Below are 21,990 nucleotides of genomic sequence, written 5' to 3'. Positions count from 1 at the left end.
TATACCTGTTCCCCAATGTTCACTGCAGCACTCTTTACAATAGCCAAGAGTTGGAACCAGTCCAAATGTCCATCATCGGATGAGTGGATATGGAAAATGTGGTATATCTACACAATGGAATACTACTCAGCTATAAAAACGAATGAAATACTGCCATTTGCAACAACATGGATGGACCTTGAGAGAATTATATTAAGTGAAACGAGTCAGGCACTGAAAGAGAAATACCACATGTTCTCACTTACTGGTGGGAGCTAAAAATTGATAAATAAATTCACACACACACACACACACACACACACACAAAACCGGGGGGGGGGAGATATAACAACTACAATTACTTGAAGTTGATACAACAAGCAAACAGAAAGGACATTGTTGGGTGGGAGGGAGGAGAGGGAGGAGGGAGGGAGGTTTTGGTAAGGGGCAACAATAATCAACCACAATGTATATCAACAAAATAAAATAAAATAAAATTCATGCAATTTCTATCTAAATTCCAGAAAGCTATTTTGTAAATGCTGACAAAGGGATAATAAAATTTAGATATGGAAAGGCAGAGAACCTAAAACAGCCAACACAATACTTAAAAAAAAAAAATAGGGTAGAAGGATTCATACTACCTGATTCAAGACTTACTATGGTTACAGTAATCAAGAGAGTATGGTATTGGTAAAAGAAGAAACACACAGATCAATGAAATAGAATAGCAAGTCCATAAATAGATGACACAAATAAGAGGGTACTTCAAAAAGTTCTTGGAAAGACTCATATTATCTCTGGTGTGGAGAGACCCTTGTCCTGGGGAAAAGGGCACGGCAGAAAAGGGGGCAACCCTGTCACCCTTATACATGGACATTTATGGGGAACCTGGTGCTAAACCATTTGTAGATGACCTACTTCTAGGTTAGAGTTTCATACGTAGCAGAGCAGCTCCCTGACAGCAATCTATTCCGAATCAGCCCTTGACAGAAGGGTTGGTAAAAATACATAAAAAAGGAAAAAAAAAATTTGTATTAACTTTTTTTTTTTTTTGTCTTTTTTCGTGTCCGGCAACGGATCGCAACCCTCAGTGTCGCGCCCGTACCGGACCGGGACCGGCAACGGGATCGCAGCCCTCAGTGTTGCACCCGCACCTCGCTCAGCCAGTGAGCGGGAACCGGTCTGTATGTGGGATCCGAACCCTTGGCGGGAGCGCTGCCACGCTCCCAAGCGGCACACTGTAGCAGTGCGCCACCGGGCCAGCCCTGTATTAACTTTTAATTCTATTTTTCCTAAAGCTTTTTGAAGTACCCTCATGTAGTCAACTGACTTTTGACAAAAGCACAATGGCAGTTCAATGGAGAAAGAACAGTCTTTTTAACAAATGATAGTGGAACAACTGGACATCCACGTGCAAAAAAATAAACTTACAGACCTTAAACCAAAAAGAACTCAAAATGAATCATAGAACTAAGAGTAAAATACTAAAATATAAAACTTCTAATAGAAAATATAGAGAAAATCCATGTGGACCTTGGGTTTGGGAATGAATTTTAGATATAACACCAAAAGCACAATCAATAACAGAAAAAATTGATAAGTTTGACTCTATTAAAATTAAAAACTTCTGCTCTGAGAAGGATACTGTAAGAGAATGAAAAACACAAGTCACCAATTGGGAGAAAATATTTGCAAATCACATGTTAGATAAAGGACTTGTATTCAAAATATATAAATAAGTCTTAAAACTCAACAATAAGAAAACAAACAATTCATTTTCAAAATGGTCAAAAGACATAAACAGAAATTTCACCAAGAAAAGTATACAGATGGCAAATACGCATACAAAAAAATCCTCGACATGATTTGTCATTAGGGAAATACAAAATTAAAAAGCAAGATACTAGTACACAACTTATTAACATGACTAAAATGCAAAAACCTGACAATATTACTAACGAGGATAAGGATCAAAAGGAATTCTCATTCAATGCTGGTACAAATGCCAAATGGTACAGACACTTTGGCAGTTTCTTACAAAGCTAAACATAAAATCAAAACACACTGAACCCATAGAATCATATGATCTGGCAATCGCTCTCCTAAGTATTTATCCAACTGATCTGAAAAGTTATGTCTACACAAAAACTTGCACATGAATGTTTATAACAGTTTTATTTATGATCACCCAAACTAGAGGCAACAATAATTGCCTTCAAAGATGAATGGATAACCATACTGTGGTATATTCACATAATGGATTACTACTCAGTGATTAAAAAAAAAAAAATAGCTATCAAGCCACACAAAAGCATGCATAAATCTTAAATGCGTATTACTCCATGAAAGAAACCAGTCTAAAAAGGGTACATGCTATATGATTTCATTTATGTGATATTCCTGAAAAGGTAAAACTATGGAGACCAAAAGAAGATTGCCAGGATTTTGGGGAGGGGGAAAAGATGAATAAATGAAGCACAGAAGATTCTTAGTTAAAACTATTCTGTATAATACTTGTAATGGTAGACACAGGACAATATGCATTTATCAAAACCCATAGAACTTGAGCAATGGTACTGATAACATCAAGGTCCAGGGTTCGATTCCTCTACCAGCCAGCCACAAGAAGAAAAAAAAAAAAAAGAGGAAGAAGAAGAAGAAGAAAGAAATGAACCCACAGAACTTAATAGCAAAAGTGAACTTAAATGTAATCAAATGAAAACAAAAACACTTAGGAGGTTAGGGGATCATAAGACAGAATTAGGGAAATGCATTGTAGAACGGAAAACAGACTGTGACAAAAGAATTTAACTGCATTACAAATGTATAAAATAATCTCACTGAAAGGGGTGAGAGTAAAAGGTTCTGGCCTAAATAACTTTGGAAATGAGTAGATACTGTAAGAGATAAGGCAAAGGAAATATACATAAGCATTGTACTCTAGTTGGTCAAGTTGTTTCCCACAAGGGTATGGATTAACAATTCTGAAATCACTATACATGAATTCAAAAATTAAGTACTAGATGATGGATGGTGAAAGCCAAGTTTCTCACTCCTGTAGTAGAAGATTACAGACAAACAAGGGGTAAAACTATGATCCATGTAGCATAGATTAGAGTTGAAAACATCAGTATGAATTCATGTTTAGCTTAATATAGGTAAAGATGGCTACATATAGAAATATTTATAGATATGTGTATATGAAGGTACTTCAAAAAGTTCATGGAAATGGGCTAGCCAGTTCGCTCAGTTGGTTAGAGCATGATGTTATAACACCATGTCAAAGGTTTGAATCCCCTTACTGGCCAGCCACCAAAAAAAAAAAAAGTTCATGGAAAGATTTGTACTATCTTTTCTTTCTATTTTTCCATGATTTTTTTTTAAGTAACCTCATATATGCATGTTAGTCAGCTGATGGACCTAGAAGAAATGACACATCCCAGTAGCAACAAGCATACCAAGCACTCAGATCTTGGTTTCTAATACCAGCAGAATAAAAGGAACCAAGATTCATTAAAGAAATGGTTGATTCTAGGACAGATGAATCTAGAGCATCTTTTTGTGCAAGGTAGTAAAGAAATGCTACACACACAAACACAATGATGGGGGTATGTGAAAGTGACACAAGAACCTACTGAAAGAGCTCCCATGGCTAAAGGTAGTACAAAATAAATCAAAGTACAAAATAAGTCAAATTACAAACCAAAGTACAAACTAAATCCCCACAAGTCCATACTGACATATTTAAGTGTCTGAATACATTAATAAGTGGGGGAGAAGAAATAAATTTGTTGTGCAGAAGAATTCCAAATAACTAATGTAGATACTACTCTATCAAGGTGGCATTACGTTACTTCCCAACCCTTAAATATGGACTACACACAGTGTCTTCCTTCCACAGAGTACAGTATAGGCATGGAAGGTGGGGGGAAGAATAAATTATAGTGGAAAAAATAGACAAAAACAACATTGGCCATGTGATCAAGGCTGAATACTTGGGACACTAAGAAAAGATCCCAGAAGGGTCACACCTCAATAGAAGAGCTATACAGCATTTAGAGCAAAGGCTATCCTAGATCCACTCTAACAAAATTTAAAAACAAGCCTCATAAAGATGAAGCTGACCCACAATAACTTAAGTGCCTGCTAAAACAAACTTCAATAATCTTTTTAAAGGAATAAAACAAAATTCAAACATTACAATATTCATAAAGTCTGGAGTCCAATAAAAAATTACCAGGTATGTGAAGCAGCAGCAAAATGTGAACTACAGAAAGGAGAAAAATCAGATGTCAGAAATAGGCCTAGAAATGACAGAGAAGATGGAATCAGCAGGCAAAGCATTTGAAAAAGCTACATAAATATGCCAAGGATTTTTTTAAAAATAAGGAACTTAATGTGGAGAAAAATAAAAAGTATTTTAAAAAGAACTTCTAAAGACGAAAAATACAATATCTGAAATTAAAAATTCACTGTATGGACTTAGAAGATTAGATACTGAAGAAGAAAACATCAGTAGTACGATTATAGAATTGTATTTATATAATACATAGCAATACAAATTATCCAAAGAAAACACAAGAAGGAAAAGGAAATAGGAGAAAAATGAGCCTTAGTGATCTGTGGAACAAAATCAAGTGATCTAACATACATGTAATCGGAGACCCAAGTGGAAAGGAGAGAAAGAAGGGTATGGATAATAAAAGCAAGGCACAACTACCTGTTGTCTACAAGAAATTAACTTTAAACCCATTGTAAACATAAAGACACAAAGAGGTTAAAAGTGAAAGTAAAAGGATATATTACTGCATGCTATCAAATGGCTAGAAGAGATCAAATATTCACATCACAAAGAAATGATTAAGTTTTGCAAGGAGGAACATGCTAATTACCCTGATTTGATCACCACACATTGTATACACATATTGAAATATAACTCTGTACCCAATATGTACAATCAATACATTTCAATAAAAATTAAAAAGTAAAAGGATGTAAAAAGATATGCCATGCAAACACTGAAGTGACTATACTAATAACAAAGTAGAGTTCATGACAAGGAATATCATGTGGGGTAAAAAGTGGTATTTCATAATGAAAAAAGGCTCAATTCTTCACAAAGAAATAAGAATACCAAATGTGTATGTACCAAATAACAGAGCTTCAAAATACATGTAGTTAAAACTACAAAACTGAAGGGAGAAATTCACAATTATACTAGGAGACTTAAACACTCCTCTTAGAAATTAACAGAACAGGTAGACAAAAAATCAGTTAAGAATATGTGGGACATTCACAAAGACAGACCACATTATGGCCATCAAAAAAATCTAAATAAATGTAAGTGAACTGAAACAATATAAAATAAGTTCTATGGCCACAATGCAATTCAACTAGAAATCAATAATGGAGAAATATCTGGAAAATTCACAAACACTTCAAAGGTAATCACACTAATAGACAATACATGGATAAAGAAGAAATCAAAAGGAAAATTAGAATATAATCATATTGGCAAGAAAATGAAAATATATCAAAATTTGTGAGATAGAGCTAACACCAAGCTTAGGGGGAAATTTTTAACTTTTTTTTTTTTTTTTTTTTTGTCCTTTTTGTGACCGGCCGCACCACGCTCAGCCTGTGAGCACATCGCACCAGCCATCCTTATATAGGATCCGAACCCGCGGTGGGAGTGCCACTGCGCTCCCAGTGCCGCCCTCTCCCGAGTGCACCACAGGCTCGGCCCTGAAATTTTTAACTTTTTTTTTTTTTTTTTTTTTTGTCCTTTTTGTGACCGGCCGCACCACACTCAGCCAGTGAGCACATCGCACCAGCCATCCTTATATAGGATCCGAACCCGCGGTGGGAGTGCCACTGCGCTCCCAGTGCCGCACTCTCCCGAGTGCACCACAGGCTCGGCCCTGAAATTTTTAACTTTTAAATACTTACCTTGGTCTCTGCTTCCACCATCTTGCAACATGAGAGCACTGGGCCATTGTCACCACCATCACTTGGACATTGGTCTTCCTAGTGTAAGAAACTAAAGGGCTCACACCACTTTTACTTGATATAGATGAAAATAAAGAGGCAATGGTGGAACTTTTAGTAGAGAACAGAGCAAATATACACGTGACTGATAACAATAACAGGTATTGCTCAATAATTTCAAAATATGCAGATAGAACCTTACAAATTTTTCTCCAAATACCAATCCAGATTTTTCAGATTTGGATCTTACTACTTTGATCAACAATAAGACTTGCCGTAGATCTGAGAACTATAAAGTTGGTAAATAGCCATTTGCATCACGATCAATGACCAAAATTCAGCCAGCATGCACAGAAGTTCAAAGGATGCCCTTAACAGAGTCTCCTGAGAAATATCCTCACTTGAAGCCTATCGTTGATATGAAACAGTCTATTCCAAAGAAAGCAGGAGTGAAGGATATACAAACATCTAGATCAGATTTTTCAGATTTGGATTCTATTACTATGATTCTCAATAATAAGACTTATCATACATCTGGAAAATATAAAGTTGGTATATATCCATTTGCATCACAATCAATGACCAAAATTCAGAAAGCATGCACAGAAGTTGAACGGATGCCCTCAATAGAGGCTCCTGAGAAATATCCTCACTTGAAGATATTTCACATGTGTATCCTATCACTTTGCTCCCCAATAAGACTTGTTGTAGATCTGAGAAACACAAAGTTGGTAAATATCCATTTCCATCATGATCAATGAACAAAATTCAGTCATCATGCACAGAAGTTGAATGGAAGCCCTTAATAGAGTCTCCAGAGAAATGTCCTCACGTGGCTGGTGTGTATGGCCATGTTCTCTGTTCGTGGTATGATTGACTCCTTTTCTGTTGGACTCTTGGCCAACCACTTTGGTAGGCACAATTCAATGTTTATTGTCAACCTATTGGCCATCAAAGGTGGCTGCCTTATGGGATTCTGTAAATTAGCTAAGTCATTTGAAACGCTGATCCTGGGCCTCTTGGTTATTGGCATCAACTGTGGACTCCACACAAGTTTTGTGCTCATGTACATGGGAGAGATACCTCCTAATGCCCTATGGGTTGCCTTTGGTACTCTCAATCACCAGTGCATCATCATCGGGATTATGGTGGCCCAGATCTTTAGTCTGGAAGTCATTTTGGCATATGAAAAGCTATGGCCCATACTTCTGGGCTTTACCATCATTCCAGCCATCCTACAAACTGCAGCCCTTCCATTTAGCCCTGAAAGTCCTACATTCTTCGTCATTAACAGAAAGGAAAGGAGAATGCTAAGGAGATCCTCCAGCAGTTGTGGGGAACCCAGGATGTGTCCCAGGACATCCAGAAAATGAGAGATGAGAGTGCAAGCATGTCACAAGAAAAGCAAGTCAGTGTCCTGGAGCTCTTTAGAGCTCCAAGCTACTGACCACCCATTCTCATTTCCATCATGCTCCAGCTTTCTCAGCAGCTTTCTGGGATCAATGCTGTATTCTATTACTCAACAGGAATCTTCCAAAATGCAGGTATTGAGGAGCCAACCTACGCAACCATCCATTTGCATCATGATCACTGATCAAAATTGAGCCAGCACACACAGAAGTTGAATGGAAGCCCTTCCTAGGTCTCCTGAGAAATATCCTCACTGGCAGATATTTTAGATGTGGATCCTATTACTTTGATCCTCAATAATAAGACTTGCCACAGAGCTCAGAAATATAAAGTTGGTAAATATTCATTTGCATCACGGTCACTGACCAAAGTTCAGCCACCACACACAGTAGTTGAATAGAAGCCTGTAACAGAGTCTCCTGAGACATATCCTCACTCGGTTGACATGTGTGGCTATGTTCTCTGTTGGTGGTATGACTGGCTCCTCTTCTGTTTGAGTCTTCACCAATCACTTTGGTAGGCGCAATTCAATGTTTATTGTCAACCTATTGGCCATCAGAGGTGGCTGCCATATGGGATTCGGTAAATTAGCTAAGTCATTTGAAATGTTGATCCTGAGCCGCTTGGTTATTGTCATCAACTGTGGACTCTGCACAGGTTTTGTACCCATGTACATTGGAGAGATACCTCTTAATGCCCTATGGGCTGCCTTTGGTACTCTCAATCAGCTGGACATCATCATCGGGATTCGGGTGGCCCAGATGTTTGGTCTGGAAATCATTTTGGCGTAAGAAAAGCTATGGTCCATACTTTTGGACTTTACCATCATTCCAGGTGTCCTGTTACAAACTGCAGCCCTTCCATTTTGCCTTGAAAGTCCTACATTCTTCCCCATTAACAGAAAGAAAGAGGAGAATGCTAAGGAGATCCTCCCATGGTTGTGGGGAACCCAGAAGGTGTCCCAGGACATCCAGGAAATGAGAGATGAGAGTGCGAGCATGTCACAAGGAAAGCATGTCAATGTGATGTAGCTCTTTATAGCTCTGAGCTACAGACAGCCCATCCTCATTTCCTTTGTGCTCCAGCTCTCTCAGCAGTTTTCTGGGATCAATGCTGTGTTCTACTACTCAACAGGAATCTTCCAAGATACAGGTGTTAAGTAGCCAATCTATGCCACCATCCATTTTCATCACAACCAATGACCAAAATTCAGCCACCATACACAGAAGTTGAATGGATGCCCTTCATACAGTCTCCTGTGGAATATCCTCACTTGAAGCCTAACAATGAAATGAAAGATTCTGTTCCAAAGAAAGCAGTAGCCTTGAAGGATATAGAAACATCAAGATCAGATTTTTTCAGATTTGGATTCAATTACTTTGATCCTCAATAATAAGACTTGTCGTAGATCTGAGAAATATAAAGTTGGCACATATCCATTGCCAACATGATCACTGACCAAAATTCAGCCAGCACACACACAAGTTGAACAGATGCCCTTAATAGAGTCACCTGAGAAATAACCTCACTTCAAAATTTTTCAGATGTGGATCCTTTCACCCTCAATAATAACACTTGTCGTATATCAGAGGAAGATAAAGTTGGTAAATATCCAATTGCATCAAGATCACTGACCAAAATTCAGCCAGCATACACAGAAGCTGAACGGATGCCCTTAATATAGTCTCCTGAGAAATATCCTTACTTGGTCGGTGTATGCGGCCATTTTCCCTGTTGGTGGTATTTCTGTTGGACTCTTTGTCAACTGCTTTGGCAGTTGTAATTTGATGCTCATTGTCAACCTACTGGCCATCAGAGGTGGCTGCCTTATAGGATTCTGTAAATTAGCTAAGTCATTTGAAATGCTGATTCTGGGCCGCTTGGTTACTGGCATCTCCTGTGGACTCTGCACAGGTTTTGTGCCCACGTACATTGAAGAGAGATCTCCTACTGCCCTATGGGGTGCCTTTGGTACTCTGAATCAGCTGGATATCTTCATCAGGATTCTGGCAGCCTGGATCTTTAGTCTGGAAGTCATTTTGGCATATGAAAAGCTATGGCCCATACTTGTGGGCTTTATCATTATTCTAGTTGTCCTACAAACTACAGCCCTTCCATTTTTTCAATTGGCACCAGAGTCTTTGTTTGTCCTATTAGTCTGCATCTTGGACCTCCGAAGGTAAGCCTTGGTTTGGGATCTCAAAAACTTGGCTTTGCATTTGGGTATCAGAGCTCTGATTTGAGACCTAATCAGAAGGCCAGATGCAGCATTACTTCCTGCATCCAGGATTCCCATGAGATGTCGCCGGGTCCTTTGGTTTGGATTTTGGACATGGCTACTCATCTCTGTCTTTTGTGTGCTGCCAGTTGTGTGTTTTTAATGTGTCATTAACTGTGGACTATTAAGTGAATATTTAATTCACTAAGTTTGCTATATAGTTTTTATTTTTCCATAACAGAGGCCACAGATGGTGATCATAGAGTATGATTAAGCCTTTATGAACAGATCAAAAAATATTATGTAGACTAAAATTCTTTCCTTAAGCATAGAAAGCTGAATCTCACAAACTTTTATAAATTATAAAAATAATATATGTTTGTAACAAACTTCAAGACAGAATTGTATAAAGTGAACATTTTAGGTTCTCTCCTTGCTTTCTTGTTTATTTTAATTGTACTCTATAGAAATAACCACTGTTAACACTTTATTTGATATCTTGTCAGGCCTTTTTCCATAGCAGTCTTTTCTAATGCACTGATTATGTATTTCTTTCTTGAGGGGGCACTAGAGAGCTGGGGAAGCAGGAGTTTACCCATCAGAATGGAGGTATCTCAGCATTCAACCAATTTAGATGACTATGTTAGTGCTCACCAGCTGAATAAAAGCCCTGCTGTGACCTACACAGGGTATAAGCCTGTCTGTGCATCAGGAAGCACTGAGAGCACTTGATATAAATTCAGATTCTGGGCCCTACATTCAGGTTCTGATTCAGTGATTCTAGGGTGGGTCTAGGAATATGTATTTTAATAAATGTCCATGATACGACCAGCTGGTAGACCTAGTCTGGAAATGACTGGGAACATGCTGATCAAGAGGACAGGCCTTGGGGTCTGGTGGGTCTGGATCAAGCTCTGCCATTGGCTTAAACTCTCTGAGTCTCAGTTTACTCATCTGTAACATGGTGCTAATGATGGTGGTTGTAAGGATTAAATAGGCTAAATGCTTAGCCCAGACCTAGCCCAGAGGAAGTGCCAAGTCAATACCTTCCCCCTCCTCCGACCACTTTCCATCCAGAACAAAGTGGAAGGAGAACTCAACTGGACTTTCTAGGGTGCTTCATGGGAATAAAGACTCCTGGGACCCACCCCAGCTCTAAGAAGTTGATACTCCTAGTAAGAGGATTTACATTGTAAACAAACACCCCACATCATTCTTGTATTTAGTAAATAAAAAAAATATATATATATATATTGCTTTAGTTTCACATAAGTGAATAAGGGTTAAACATAGAGTAGTGAATCCAAAACTTTTTGTAGCTGTCACTATAATCCCTTCCACTTCTTAGCAAATATCTTAGAGAACATAACTTTATAAAAGGAAAATTAACTTTCTCTTGGGAATTTTGTGACATCCACTGACTATAGCTTTCATAGAACTAGGCTTTCTTAAGTTATAAAGTGCAGTGGATGCCCTATTATCCAACACAATTAGAACTGATATTTGTTTGGTTCATCAAAGCAAAAGGACAGAATTTTAAAAATGATTTTTGTATAACATAATAATTTTTTTTTCCTTTTTGTCTTTTCTCGTGTCCGGCAACGGATTGCAACCCTCAGTGTCGCGCCCGTACCGGACCGGACCAGCAACGGGATCGCAACCCTCAGTATTGCTCCCGCACCTCGCTCAGCCAGTGAGCGGGAACCGGTCTGTATGTGGGATCCGAACCCTCGGCGGCAGCACCACCACGCTCCCAAGCGGTGCACTGTAGCAGTGCGCCACCGGGCCGGCCCTGCTGACCCTTTCTATAAGACAAAGTAGAATAGGCAACATTGTGTCTTTCTTACAGATATCTGACACATACTTGTAGCAACTAACATTTACTTTTGAAAGCTTACAATGTGCCAGGTAGTGCTTTATGTGCATTATCTGATTCAATCCTCACAGCCATCCTATGCTGTAATTAGAAATTGAGACTTGGAGAGATTAAATAATTTTCCAACAAATAATAAGTGGTAGAATCAGAATGTAAACCATAAAGACTAATTTTTGGATTACTAAACCACACCACTTCTGAAAAAACTTTCAGCTAATGTACCCAAAGACATATAGAGAATTAGTGGCATCGCTGAGACTAGAACACTGACCTTCTTACTCGGTGCCAATTCACTAAAAATCCAGAGAAAGCTACATTTTGAGAATGTGACAACATCTTAACCCAATGAATGAATATCTAATGGTATAATATCAGACACTGAAAAGAAAGGTATATTTTAGAAGGAATACCAGATCTTGAGTGTCAAAAAGCTGAAGTTAGAAATCACTACCTTACTTTTTTAATAAGTCAGTGTGAGAGAATCTTAATTGTGGAACAGAGAAGTGCAACAAATAAATTATCTTAAAAATGTAACATTCAATTTCTTTCATAAAACATTAACAAATCACACTATAAAATGGGAGGTCAGCAATGAGCAGGTAAGGTAGGTGCTTAGGGTAGACTGAAGGTGACAGAAGAAAAGATAGAAATGCACGATATCCAAATGGCATTCATTTGGTAATTGAGAGCAATTCAGGCAGGAAGGTAATGTTATAGAGGTCCATAACAAGAGGTAATATTTAGCAGTATATTGGGATACAATATTTAGAAGAGTAGTAACATAACTAACAAATGGGATCCATGAAAGCTAATGGGCCCTCCTTTTATTATAATCTCCCTTCTTCTAAATAAAAAGAGCGCTCTTCATTTCTCTTTTGAGCAGAAGTGTTGGAGATAAACAAGGACAAAGATAGGGAAGGGGTGGAGAAGTTATTCTTTAGAGAAGGAAAGGCCTGTGTAGAGGGAGAGGAGTGTAGTAAATGTGCTCTCCCCTGAAGACCTACTGTTAAGCCATCCCTCCTTGGATGAGGAGAAAATACAAGCAATTGAAACTATGCTTCTCTGCTTGCCCCAAATAAATAATGGGCATAGAAGCTGTTGCTACTATCTACACAAAAACTTGTATCAAAGGCTTATCACCTAGATGATGATGATAATGTTGATGATATGACAGCAAACACATACAGTATTTACTACCACGTACCGGGTACTGTTCAAAGTGCTTTAAATATAACAAGTAATTTAATCCTCACAATCACCCTATGAGATGGGTACTCTCATAATCTTTATCTTTGATGAAGGATGCTGAAAAACAGAATGAATGGTTAAATGACTTGCCCAAATTCACACAGTTAATGATGGTGGAACAGGAATTAAAAGCCAGATAGACCGGCACCACTGTCCACACACCTCTTAACTGTTATAAATGACTTCTTTGGCTTAGTTATGCCACTACAAGCAAATGATTGGCATTAGACTATCTTTCAGCATATGAAGTGCTCCAGGCATTGGGCAAAGCAAGGATCAAGGTACAGAATGGACACAGCAATTGGAGAGACAATCTTGGAAGAACTGGGTTTGAGGAAATAACTTGAAAATGAGAGAAAGATTAACTCAATAGAAGAGGAAACCACCTTGTTACCATACCAATTTGAACACGTTGAACTAGCAAACTAAACTATTTTAAATGTTGAGACCGAAACTGGATGTACTTCCAAACACAAATCCTTTATAAGTACTTGCATTGATCTTTCAATATATGAGTACATATAATTAAAAAATTAAAGCAGACATGTTACAAATGGATTTTTAGCCATACCACCAGAAGAAATGTTGACAATGATAATCCAGAATAAGAAGTAATTTAGAAAGTTCTGACATTGGGCCTTAGGTGGATATGTGAGCGTTACGTGTATATTTTCTGAACCACTGACATAATATTCCTTGAACTGCATAAAAAATTAGTATGTACTAAAACAAAGGGATATTCCAGTTTGGACTAGAAAGGTAACCCTGTGACTTAGAATTTGGTATTGTAATTCATATAAGGGCAACAAGTAGGAAACTTAAGTCAGATCCTGGAATATATCCTCAGGAAATTGCCTTTCTAGTTAATATGAACCTCTTTTTTAATTGCTAGATGAACAAAATAAACCAGAAATGTGAGCAAGAGCTGTCCTGGAATACAAACCTAATATTCTAGATCCAGCTCCTAAAACACAGTCCTGTTAGTCCACTGTCAGGCAGCACACAGGGAGAGGCCAAATACAGACACTGAGGACATATTGCAAATGGTCACAGGGTCCTGCCTTCCCTGTATGACAGCAATAGCTTTAGGGTTTTATAAGCAGAACTTTGGTAGGATGCCCATATGTTCTCAAGAAAAACCTGGACACAAAATAAAATAAAATTAAATTAATTTTTAAAATAAAATAATGTTGGCCAAAGAAAGAAAGAGACATACATAACACACGCACCAAAATTTAGAAAATATATACCCATGATATCGAAAATCTGTTGATCAATCCATATTACATAATACAGATTTGATAAGAATTAGGAAAACATGCATATGTGTGTATATATTTACAAAATACATGTTCCCAGAGAGAAAAGCTCAAATTCTGAACAGTAAATAGTCTGGTTTCAAACTGACAATTCTAGAGTTTGGCAATGTATCAGCATACTTCAAAAAGTTCTCAGAAAGATTCATATTACTTTTTAATTCTATTTTTCCATGAACTTTTTGAAGTACCCTCATACAGCTGTCAATTAACTGGTAAACTAGTATGATTTCTGAGAGCACAAATACCACAATACTTGGCTTGGTGTAATCCTGTAATCTAAACCCACTGCTAATCTTGTTAAGGCTATGCACCCTTACATCTAGAAGACTGCTTCTTGCCATTGCAAATAGTCTTATTCTTCCTCTTCAGGAGCACCAGAATATCTTCTAATTAACATTCTATTTGAAACACAAAGAGAAGGAGAAAGAAAATGTCTGGGCTCCTCAATTTTATAGTTCTGATTCTAGTTCATAGTGAGGCCCAGCTGTACTTTTTTCCCTTGAGTTCCAACAGATCATCTATTTCTTATTAAAAGCGTTTCTTCTTTTAAGCAGATTGCAGTTACTTGCAATCAAAACAGCCCGGCTAAAATAGGCAGCAGGCTTTAATTTGAAATCTAAAAGCCTGAAATGTCTAAGCAACCCAATTGTAAAGCAGAACAATGGTTTTTTAAAAGTACATTGAAATATTAGACTTTCTAATCAATGCTATTCATGAACATTATCTATTTTTAATTGCAGAATTTGAGCCAAAAATGCATTCAGAGAAAATACACATTATTCATGTGGAAATAGTCATTCTCAATACTATAATGCCTATAAAATTAAAAACTGCATTTAACTACATTTTCGTTGACAGTGGCTTTCAAATCTATTTTAGGCAACAGAACATTTTCTTCCAATGAAATCTTAGGTTCATGCCCAATGCACAGAGTAGATGAGAAGAGATCTGCTCTGGCAGAAACAAGTGCATGCACACGTCTGTGTGGCTCCTTGTGTATGTGTGTGTGAGAATGTAGCCAGAAAACCCTGCCTGATAAACAGCCTCTTCCCCAGGAGAGACCCCCTGAGGAATCACCTTGGAACCCCTGTGGCCTACGTGAATCAGAGCTTGAAAACCACTGTGTCAAAAAAGACAGCCATCCTTCCACACTCTGCTGTCACAATCAAGACACCAAATCAATCACATGTCTGTTTACCTGTGAGCTTTAAATCTTTTTCCATCAACATATACATCAATATCTGGGCAACATTGTTTCACATAAAGCTTCAATAAATCTTCTCCTAATTCAGATGCAGGTTCCAAGTCATAATTATCTTTAACAGAGAAAAACAAGACTGAAAAATAGTTTTTTTTAATATTATAAACATCCAAAAATTTGTTTTCTAATATTAGCAAGGTTTTCGCACATAATTATCTTGATCAGCTGCAATATTTAAGTGGTAAATTCAAAATAAAACAAAAATTTTAAATTATCTACACTTTCTGCTTTGAAATATATATTTCCACTTGTGCCGTTATAGATACATATTTAAATATAAGTAATATTACAAAATTACATACCAAAAGTGAAGTAACTTCATGAACATCCAAATTAGAAAGTCAGAAATTTTTCCAATTTTGATATTCTTTTCCACTACTTAATTCCTTCCTATTGAAGAAATCCAACTGTAAAGCAGAACAATGGTTTTTTAAAAGTCCATTGAAATATTAGACTTCCTAATCAATGCTATTCACGAGCATTATCTAAATTCCTGTTGAAGGAATTAAGTAGTGGAAAAGAATATCAAAATAGGCTAGAATGATGTGTGAACTGATGGATATTCAACTGTAATCAATGGGCATTATTAGAACACTTATGAGTTTAAGTACTGCACACAGTATGGGGAGGTATAGAAAATAAGTATTTTTAAAAACTATCTCTCCTTCAAAAGATCCACCATTTAGGTAGTAGAAAGCTGAAATACAAAAAAGTGTATATACAAAAAAGAAAAATACTACACATATATCATAGCTCATAGATAATGAAATACATCACTATATATCCTAGTATATATAAAAGAAAAATAAGTGAGTTCATTTTACTATTCTCTCTATATTGAATGTTTGAAATTCTGCAGAATAGAAATTAAAATAATGAAAAAAAAAAGAAAAGAAAAATACTACTATGTGTTAATTTAAATTTGACCTGACACTATCTCAGTACTTTGAATTCCTATGTAAAAAACTACAACCTAACTTAGTATGCAAACAAACTAAAACATAAATTAAGAGTATATTTTTTTGGTAACACATAGCCAGATTGCCGCCAGTCACAAGCAGCCAAGCTTCAGTCAATCACAGACAGCCAACTTATCAGACCATATCTAAATAAGGCAAACACCTAGCTGTAACCAATCAAGCTATTTCTATACTTGATTTCTGATCTATTAATACTCACTACCCACTTGAAGAGCAAACCTCTCTGAATCTCTTCTGGTTCTGAATGTTGCTTGATTCATAAATGAATTTTTGCTTAAATAAACTCAGTTGAAATTTATTTTGTTTAAAGTTTTTCTTTTAGCCACTGTATGTCACAGTTTTGCGAGCCCAGAAACTTTATTTAGTCAATACATCTGGTGAGGTTCAGTCACTGGTAACAGATTGCCACTAACTACATTTACAAACCTAGAGCATAAACCGGAATGTCAGTATTGGCTCTACCATCAAAAGAGATGCAGAATCCAACCACTACTCAATGTCTCCATTGCTACACCCTAGTGGAGGCTACTGCCATCTCTCACTAGGATTTCTGCAATAACCTTCTAACAGATCTCCAAGGCTTCACCTACACCGTCTATTTTCAACAAAGCATCTAGACGCATCTTTTAAAAATGCAATTCAGATCATGGCCCATCCCAGTTCAAAACCCTCTTATGGCTCTCTCCATTTCTTTTCTTGTTTGTTTTTTGTTTTGTTTTTGGGGTTTTTTTCTGGCCAGTACAGGGATCAAACCTCAGACCTTGGTTCTCCCCACTTCTTTCAGAGTAAAAGCCAAAGTCTTTAACAATGGCTTACCAGGCCCCACAACATCTTATTTGGCCCCCACAACCAGGCCCCATTACCCCTCTGATCTCAGTTCCTACTATTTTGCTTCTTTCCACACTGAACTCTTTCTCATTCCTCCAATATGGCAGGTACATTCCCATCTTAGGATCACTGCACTGACATTTCTTCTGCCTTGAACACTCTTCTTCAGGATATCCACATGCTTAACTCCCTCACCTCTTTCAATTCTTTGCTTAACTGTCACTTCTTCAATGACGTTGAACCTGACCACCCTCTCATCACTACTGTTCTCAATCCCTTCTTTGTCCTATTATTTTTTTCTTTCTGTAATATGCCAGCCTTCTAACTTCTTTCCTATGTTTATTATCCATCCTCCACTCCCACCCTACCTTCTCTAATTGGAATGTAAGGCCTAAAGGGCTAGAAACCCATTTTAATCATTGAGATATCCCTCAGACCTAGAAAAGTGCCTGACACATAGTAGATCCTCAATAAGTATTTGAATAAATTAATGTATCAAATATTATGATAAAAATTTTGAAGGAAAAATATAAAACTCCAACCAGAATTGGGCAGCAGGAGAGGGGAGATCCTCAGTAGATCCTCAATAAGTATTTGAATAAATTAATGTATCAAATATTATGATAAAAATTTTGAGGGAAAAATATAAAACTCCAACCAGAATTGGGCAGCAGGAGAGGGGAGATCCTCCCACTTCTAAGTACTCCTATAGAAGACTTAAAGCAGGGCTAGCCAGTTAGCTCAGTTGCTTAGAACGTGGTGTTATAACACCAAGATCAAGGGTTTGGATCCCTGTACTGGGCAGCCAACAACAAAAAAAAGACAAAGCACAAAAATTAATGGGAGAGATGAAGAACGAAGAATTTTCCCTTGACACAAAGAGAAAACCTAGAAACTTTTAAAAAGAATACCAAGTTAATTTGATAGCTGATTACTTACTGTATAAAGTATCTCAAATCTCATTTATGTGTTCAGATAGCTTACTGAACTTAAGTATATCACAGTATGGTATAATAAAGACATATCTTTGTCCCCAGCTCATGGCACAGAGCTCCTAAAACCTCTGGAATTTCCTGAGTGACAGGAGTATCTTTTACTACTCATAACAAGCCCCTTTTGACCACACCTGAGTTAGACAGCCTCACGATGGGGGAGGGTCACCAGAAAGACCAAATTCCCCAACCTCTGGGAAAGGAAAAAACTGAAGATTGAGTTATAAAAACTCTTGAGTAAGATTTAGGGATATTCCAGATTAGTGACCACACTGACGTGTTGGGAGGGTAGTGTACCCAGAGAGGGCATGGAAGTTCTGTGAATCCCCCACTCCAATACCTTGTCCTATGCACCTCTTCCATACGGCTGTTCCTGAGTTGTATCCTTTATAAAAAGCAATAAATGGAAGTAGAGTGTTTTCTTGAGCTCTGTGAATCATTCTAGCGAATTACTGATACTGTGGGGGAGGGATATGTCATGGGACCCCCAGAATTTGTAGTTAGCTAGGCAGAAGTGTGAGCAATATCCCATTTGCAGCTGACATCTGAAGTGGGGGCAGTTTTATAGGACTAAGCCCTTTAACCTGTGGGTTCTGTGCTAACTCTGGATAGTTACTATCAGGATTTAATTATACTGTTGAACACCCAGCTGGTGCAAGAGAATTTTTGGTGTGTGAAAAAACAACATACATTTGGTGTCAGGAAAAAGGACAACATAATCACAGAAACCCAAAACTCAATGTGCCTCAACCTAAAGTCATCATTCTGCACTACCCTAAACTTGTTCTCCTTACATTCCAAAAGCCTGCAAAATAGTACCATCCAGACTCCTTAAAATGGCTTATGAATAAGGTGACACATGTTTTGTTTTGCCTGGGACAGTTCCAGTTAATGCCTGTTGCCCCAGAAGAATTATTCATGGCAAGCCTTTCATTCTCTCAAAAGTGTCCCAGTTTGGACAAAATATATGGTCATCCTTCCTATAAGGCTCTTTATGATCTGTCTTCTGCTTACATCTCCAAGCTGATCTCTTCTCTGTGACCAATCCTGACCCCTACTCCACCCTATTTCCATAATAAACCATTTCCAGTTTTCCAAATAGGCTATATGCCTGGCTCTCCCTGCTTCCAGGTATATAGTCATGTCATTTCCTTTACTTGGGATACTCCTCCCTTAAACTGTTTTTGCCTAGTTAACTCCTGTTTGTCTTTGGGATTCAACTCTGAAATCACTTCCTCCACGTAGCTTTCTCTGGAAGCCTAAGTCCAGGTTACATGTGTCCTATTTGTGTCCTCATAACACCTTGTGCATGAACCCACCTAACTGCATCTTCTACTAGACTGCAGAACAACAACACTATTTTGTTCACTCTTCTAGCTTTAAAACCTAGTACTAAGTAGATACTCAAGCAAAAAATGTGATGAATAATTAGAATGGCATTCCAGAAACAAATAGCAAGTATGGCACGGAGGTGGCAAAAGACAGTTCTTTGGGGAGAAAGAAACATCAAGTCATTCAATAGCACAATAATTCAAGGTGTATGAAGGGGTTGTGGAGAGAGGAGGCAGCAGAGTTCTAGGTGGTAGCCAATTCATGAAATTCCCTGATATGAGGGAAAGAAATTTTAAATTTTAAATTAAGGCTATGGGAGACCACTAAATAATTTAACAAGGGGAGTGCTGTGATCAGACTTGTGATTAACAAACATTGTTCTATCTATCATAAATGGAGGGTGGCACAGTTAGGGGCCTAGATTTCCTGGATTGCAAATTCTCAAGGAAAATGTCAAAGTCCTGACATAAAGAAGTAGCAGGATAAAGAAGAGAAGTATTTAAGAATATTTAGGAGATAAATCAACAAACAAGGTCATGAACTGAATGAAGGGTAAGAAAGTAACTGAGTTAGAAAGATGGTGACATAATTCACATGGATAGAAATTTAAGAAAAGAGCAGGTTGGGAAATTAGGTCAATTAGGGATTTCCTATGGAGTGATGGAGAAAGCAATCGAAGGGCAGGAGGTAGAGAAGTAAATGAACTCTTTTCACTTCTACTCGCAACTTGTTTGGCCACTTTAAAAGGTTGCTGTGGGGCCATAACAGAGAGAACTGGAGGCAGGAAAAATGGACACCAAATACCAACTCTGTCAACTGCCCTATCTGTGTGGCCTTGGGAAAGTCCCTTATGTTCTCTAGGTCTTACGGTCCTTATTTATAAAATCAATCTGTAACTACTTACTTCTCTACTTAGGGTTATATGACACTAAAGTATATGGATGGATCTACCTCAAAGTCTGGAATGTTCATTCCTTCATAATTAGATATAGTGAATGTAACACAAAAGGAATCTAACCAACCTTAAATCAGTTTGATGGTTGTTACTGCACTACACACCAGTAATAAGATCCTTTAGTTAACAGATATTTTCACATATCGTCAATTCTGCTATAACACTTGTTTTAAGAACATCAGTTTGATCCAACACAGCTGATATATTAGGATACAACTTGAGTATTACATGAATTTTGCATTCGCTTAGGTGCAATTCCTTACATAAGAAACACTAGGTCAATGCAGAAAACTGGACTCAGCTGAATTGAGCCGTATAAGAACACACAAACACACAAACACAAACACACACACACACACAGCTGATATATTAGGATACAACTTGAGTATTACATGAATTTTGCATTCGCTTAGGTGCAATTTCTTACATAAGAAACACTAGGTCAATGCAGAAAACTGGACTCAGCTGAATTGAGCCGTATAAGAACACACAAACGCAAACACACACACACACAAACCTCCCCCCATACACGGATACTAAATGTCTATCAGCTACCTCAGTTCACTGCATGTTGAGCCACACCCATCTATACCTGGTGTTACAAATTTCTACCTGATTTCAGATAACCAACTGTTGGGAGACAATTTTCTATGAATATTTTGCGTTTCTGCGTGATCTGGCCTTTCTGAGCAGAACACTGGAAAACTTGATCAAACGATGATTAAACAGCAAATATACCTTAGAAGCTAGAGATAATGTATTGCTCCAGAAAGATTTAAAGACTTAGCTTCCCTGTAAGCCATTTCCTTACACTCTAGGGTAGTAAAACTACTGTCTCTTCACACCCCCAGAGAAGATTGATTTGCCTTCCAAAGTATGGTCTCTTTCTCTTTGGAGAGGAGGTTGGGCAGAGATCTGCCAAGGGCCTATAAAGGCTTAGAATTTCCTAATTTTGGTGTCCTCCCCTGTGGTGCAATCTCACTGCATGAACAGGGTAACATAATGCCCTCAATGCTTTGCCTCATGGAGTTTGGAGGCTGAGAAATCACACACTAAGATGCTCTGTGTGTAATAAATGGTCTGTTCTCTGATCCAAAGACCCCAGGTTTCCTGTCAGAATATATCCTTTTATCTTTATATATATATATATACTTAATATCTTTTTTCCATCAATTCACAATAACTCAAAAGTTGCACCCTTGTGACACCACTTCCACAAGCAAATTTCAGGTATTTTCATGGTAAAATGCCATATGTATAGTATTATTTATGTATTTCTTAACCATTTAATGTGTGTAAAACTAGGCTACCATTTTTATTAGGTAGGAATGATGGGGGTGTCATAGGCCTCAACCTATGACACCTATCTTTTTTTAATAAAGTTTTTGTGTAATAGCAATTTTTGTGTTGTACAGTGTTTTTTAAGGAATGCTTATACTGTGTTACAGCAGAACTTACTTTATAGTCTGCTAAAGCTTCTCTATTGGAATAGAATAAGGACAACAATATGTGCAGACTTAAGCAGTTAAAAGGAGAATTGTGGGGCCAGCCTGGTGGCGCACTGCTACAGTGCGCCGCTTGGGAGCGCGGTGGCGCTCCCG

At 37.7% G+C, this 21,990-nt stretch overlaps 1 protein-coding gene and 1 pseudogene across 1 annotated transcript in view; one reads left to right on the top strand and one right to left on the bottom strand.

Moving 5' to 3' along the window:
* Positions 1-21,990, bottom strand: part of KIAA1107 (KIAA1107 ortholog) — a 101,183-nt gene that overhangs the window by 59,432 nt on the left and 19,761 nt on the right. The window contains exon 4 of the mRNA XM_008590135.1: positions 15,240-15,357. Coding sequence (XP_008588357.1) covers positions 15,240-15,357 — 118 coding nt within the window. The remainder of the gene's footprint in view (positions 1-15,239; positions 15,358-21,990) is intronic.
* On the top strand, positions 7,836-8,582 carry LOC103605531 (annotated as a pseudogene).

The sequence above is a fragment of the Galeopterus variegatus genome, unplaced genomic scaffold, assembly GCF_000696425.1.
Source record: "Galeopterus variegatus unplaced genomic scaffold, G_variegatus-3.0.2 Scaffold5868, whole genome shotgun sequence".
Taxonomy (NCBI): domain Eukaryota; kingdom Metazoa; phylum Chordata; class Mammalia; order Dermoptera; family Cynocephalidae; genus Galeopterus; species Galeopterus variegatus.
This window is presented reverse-complemented; position numbering and strand designations above follow the sequence as displayed.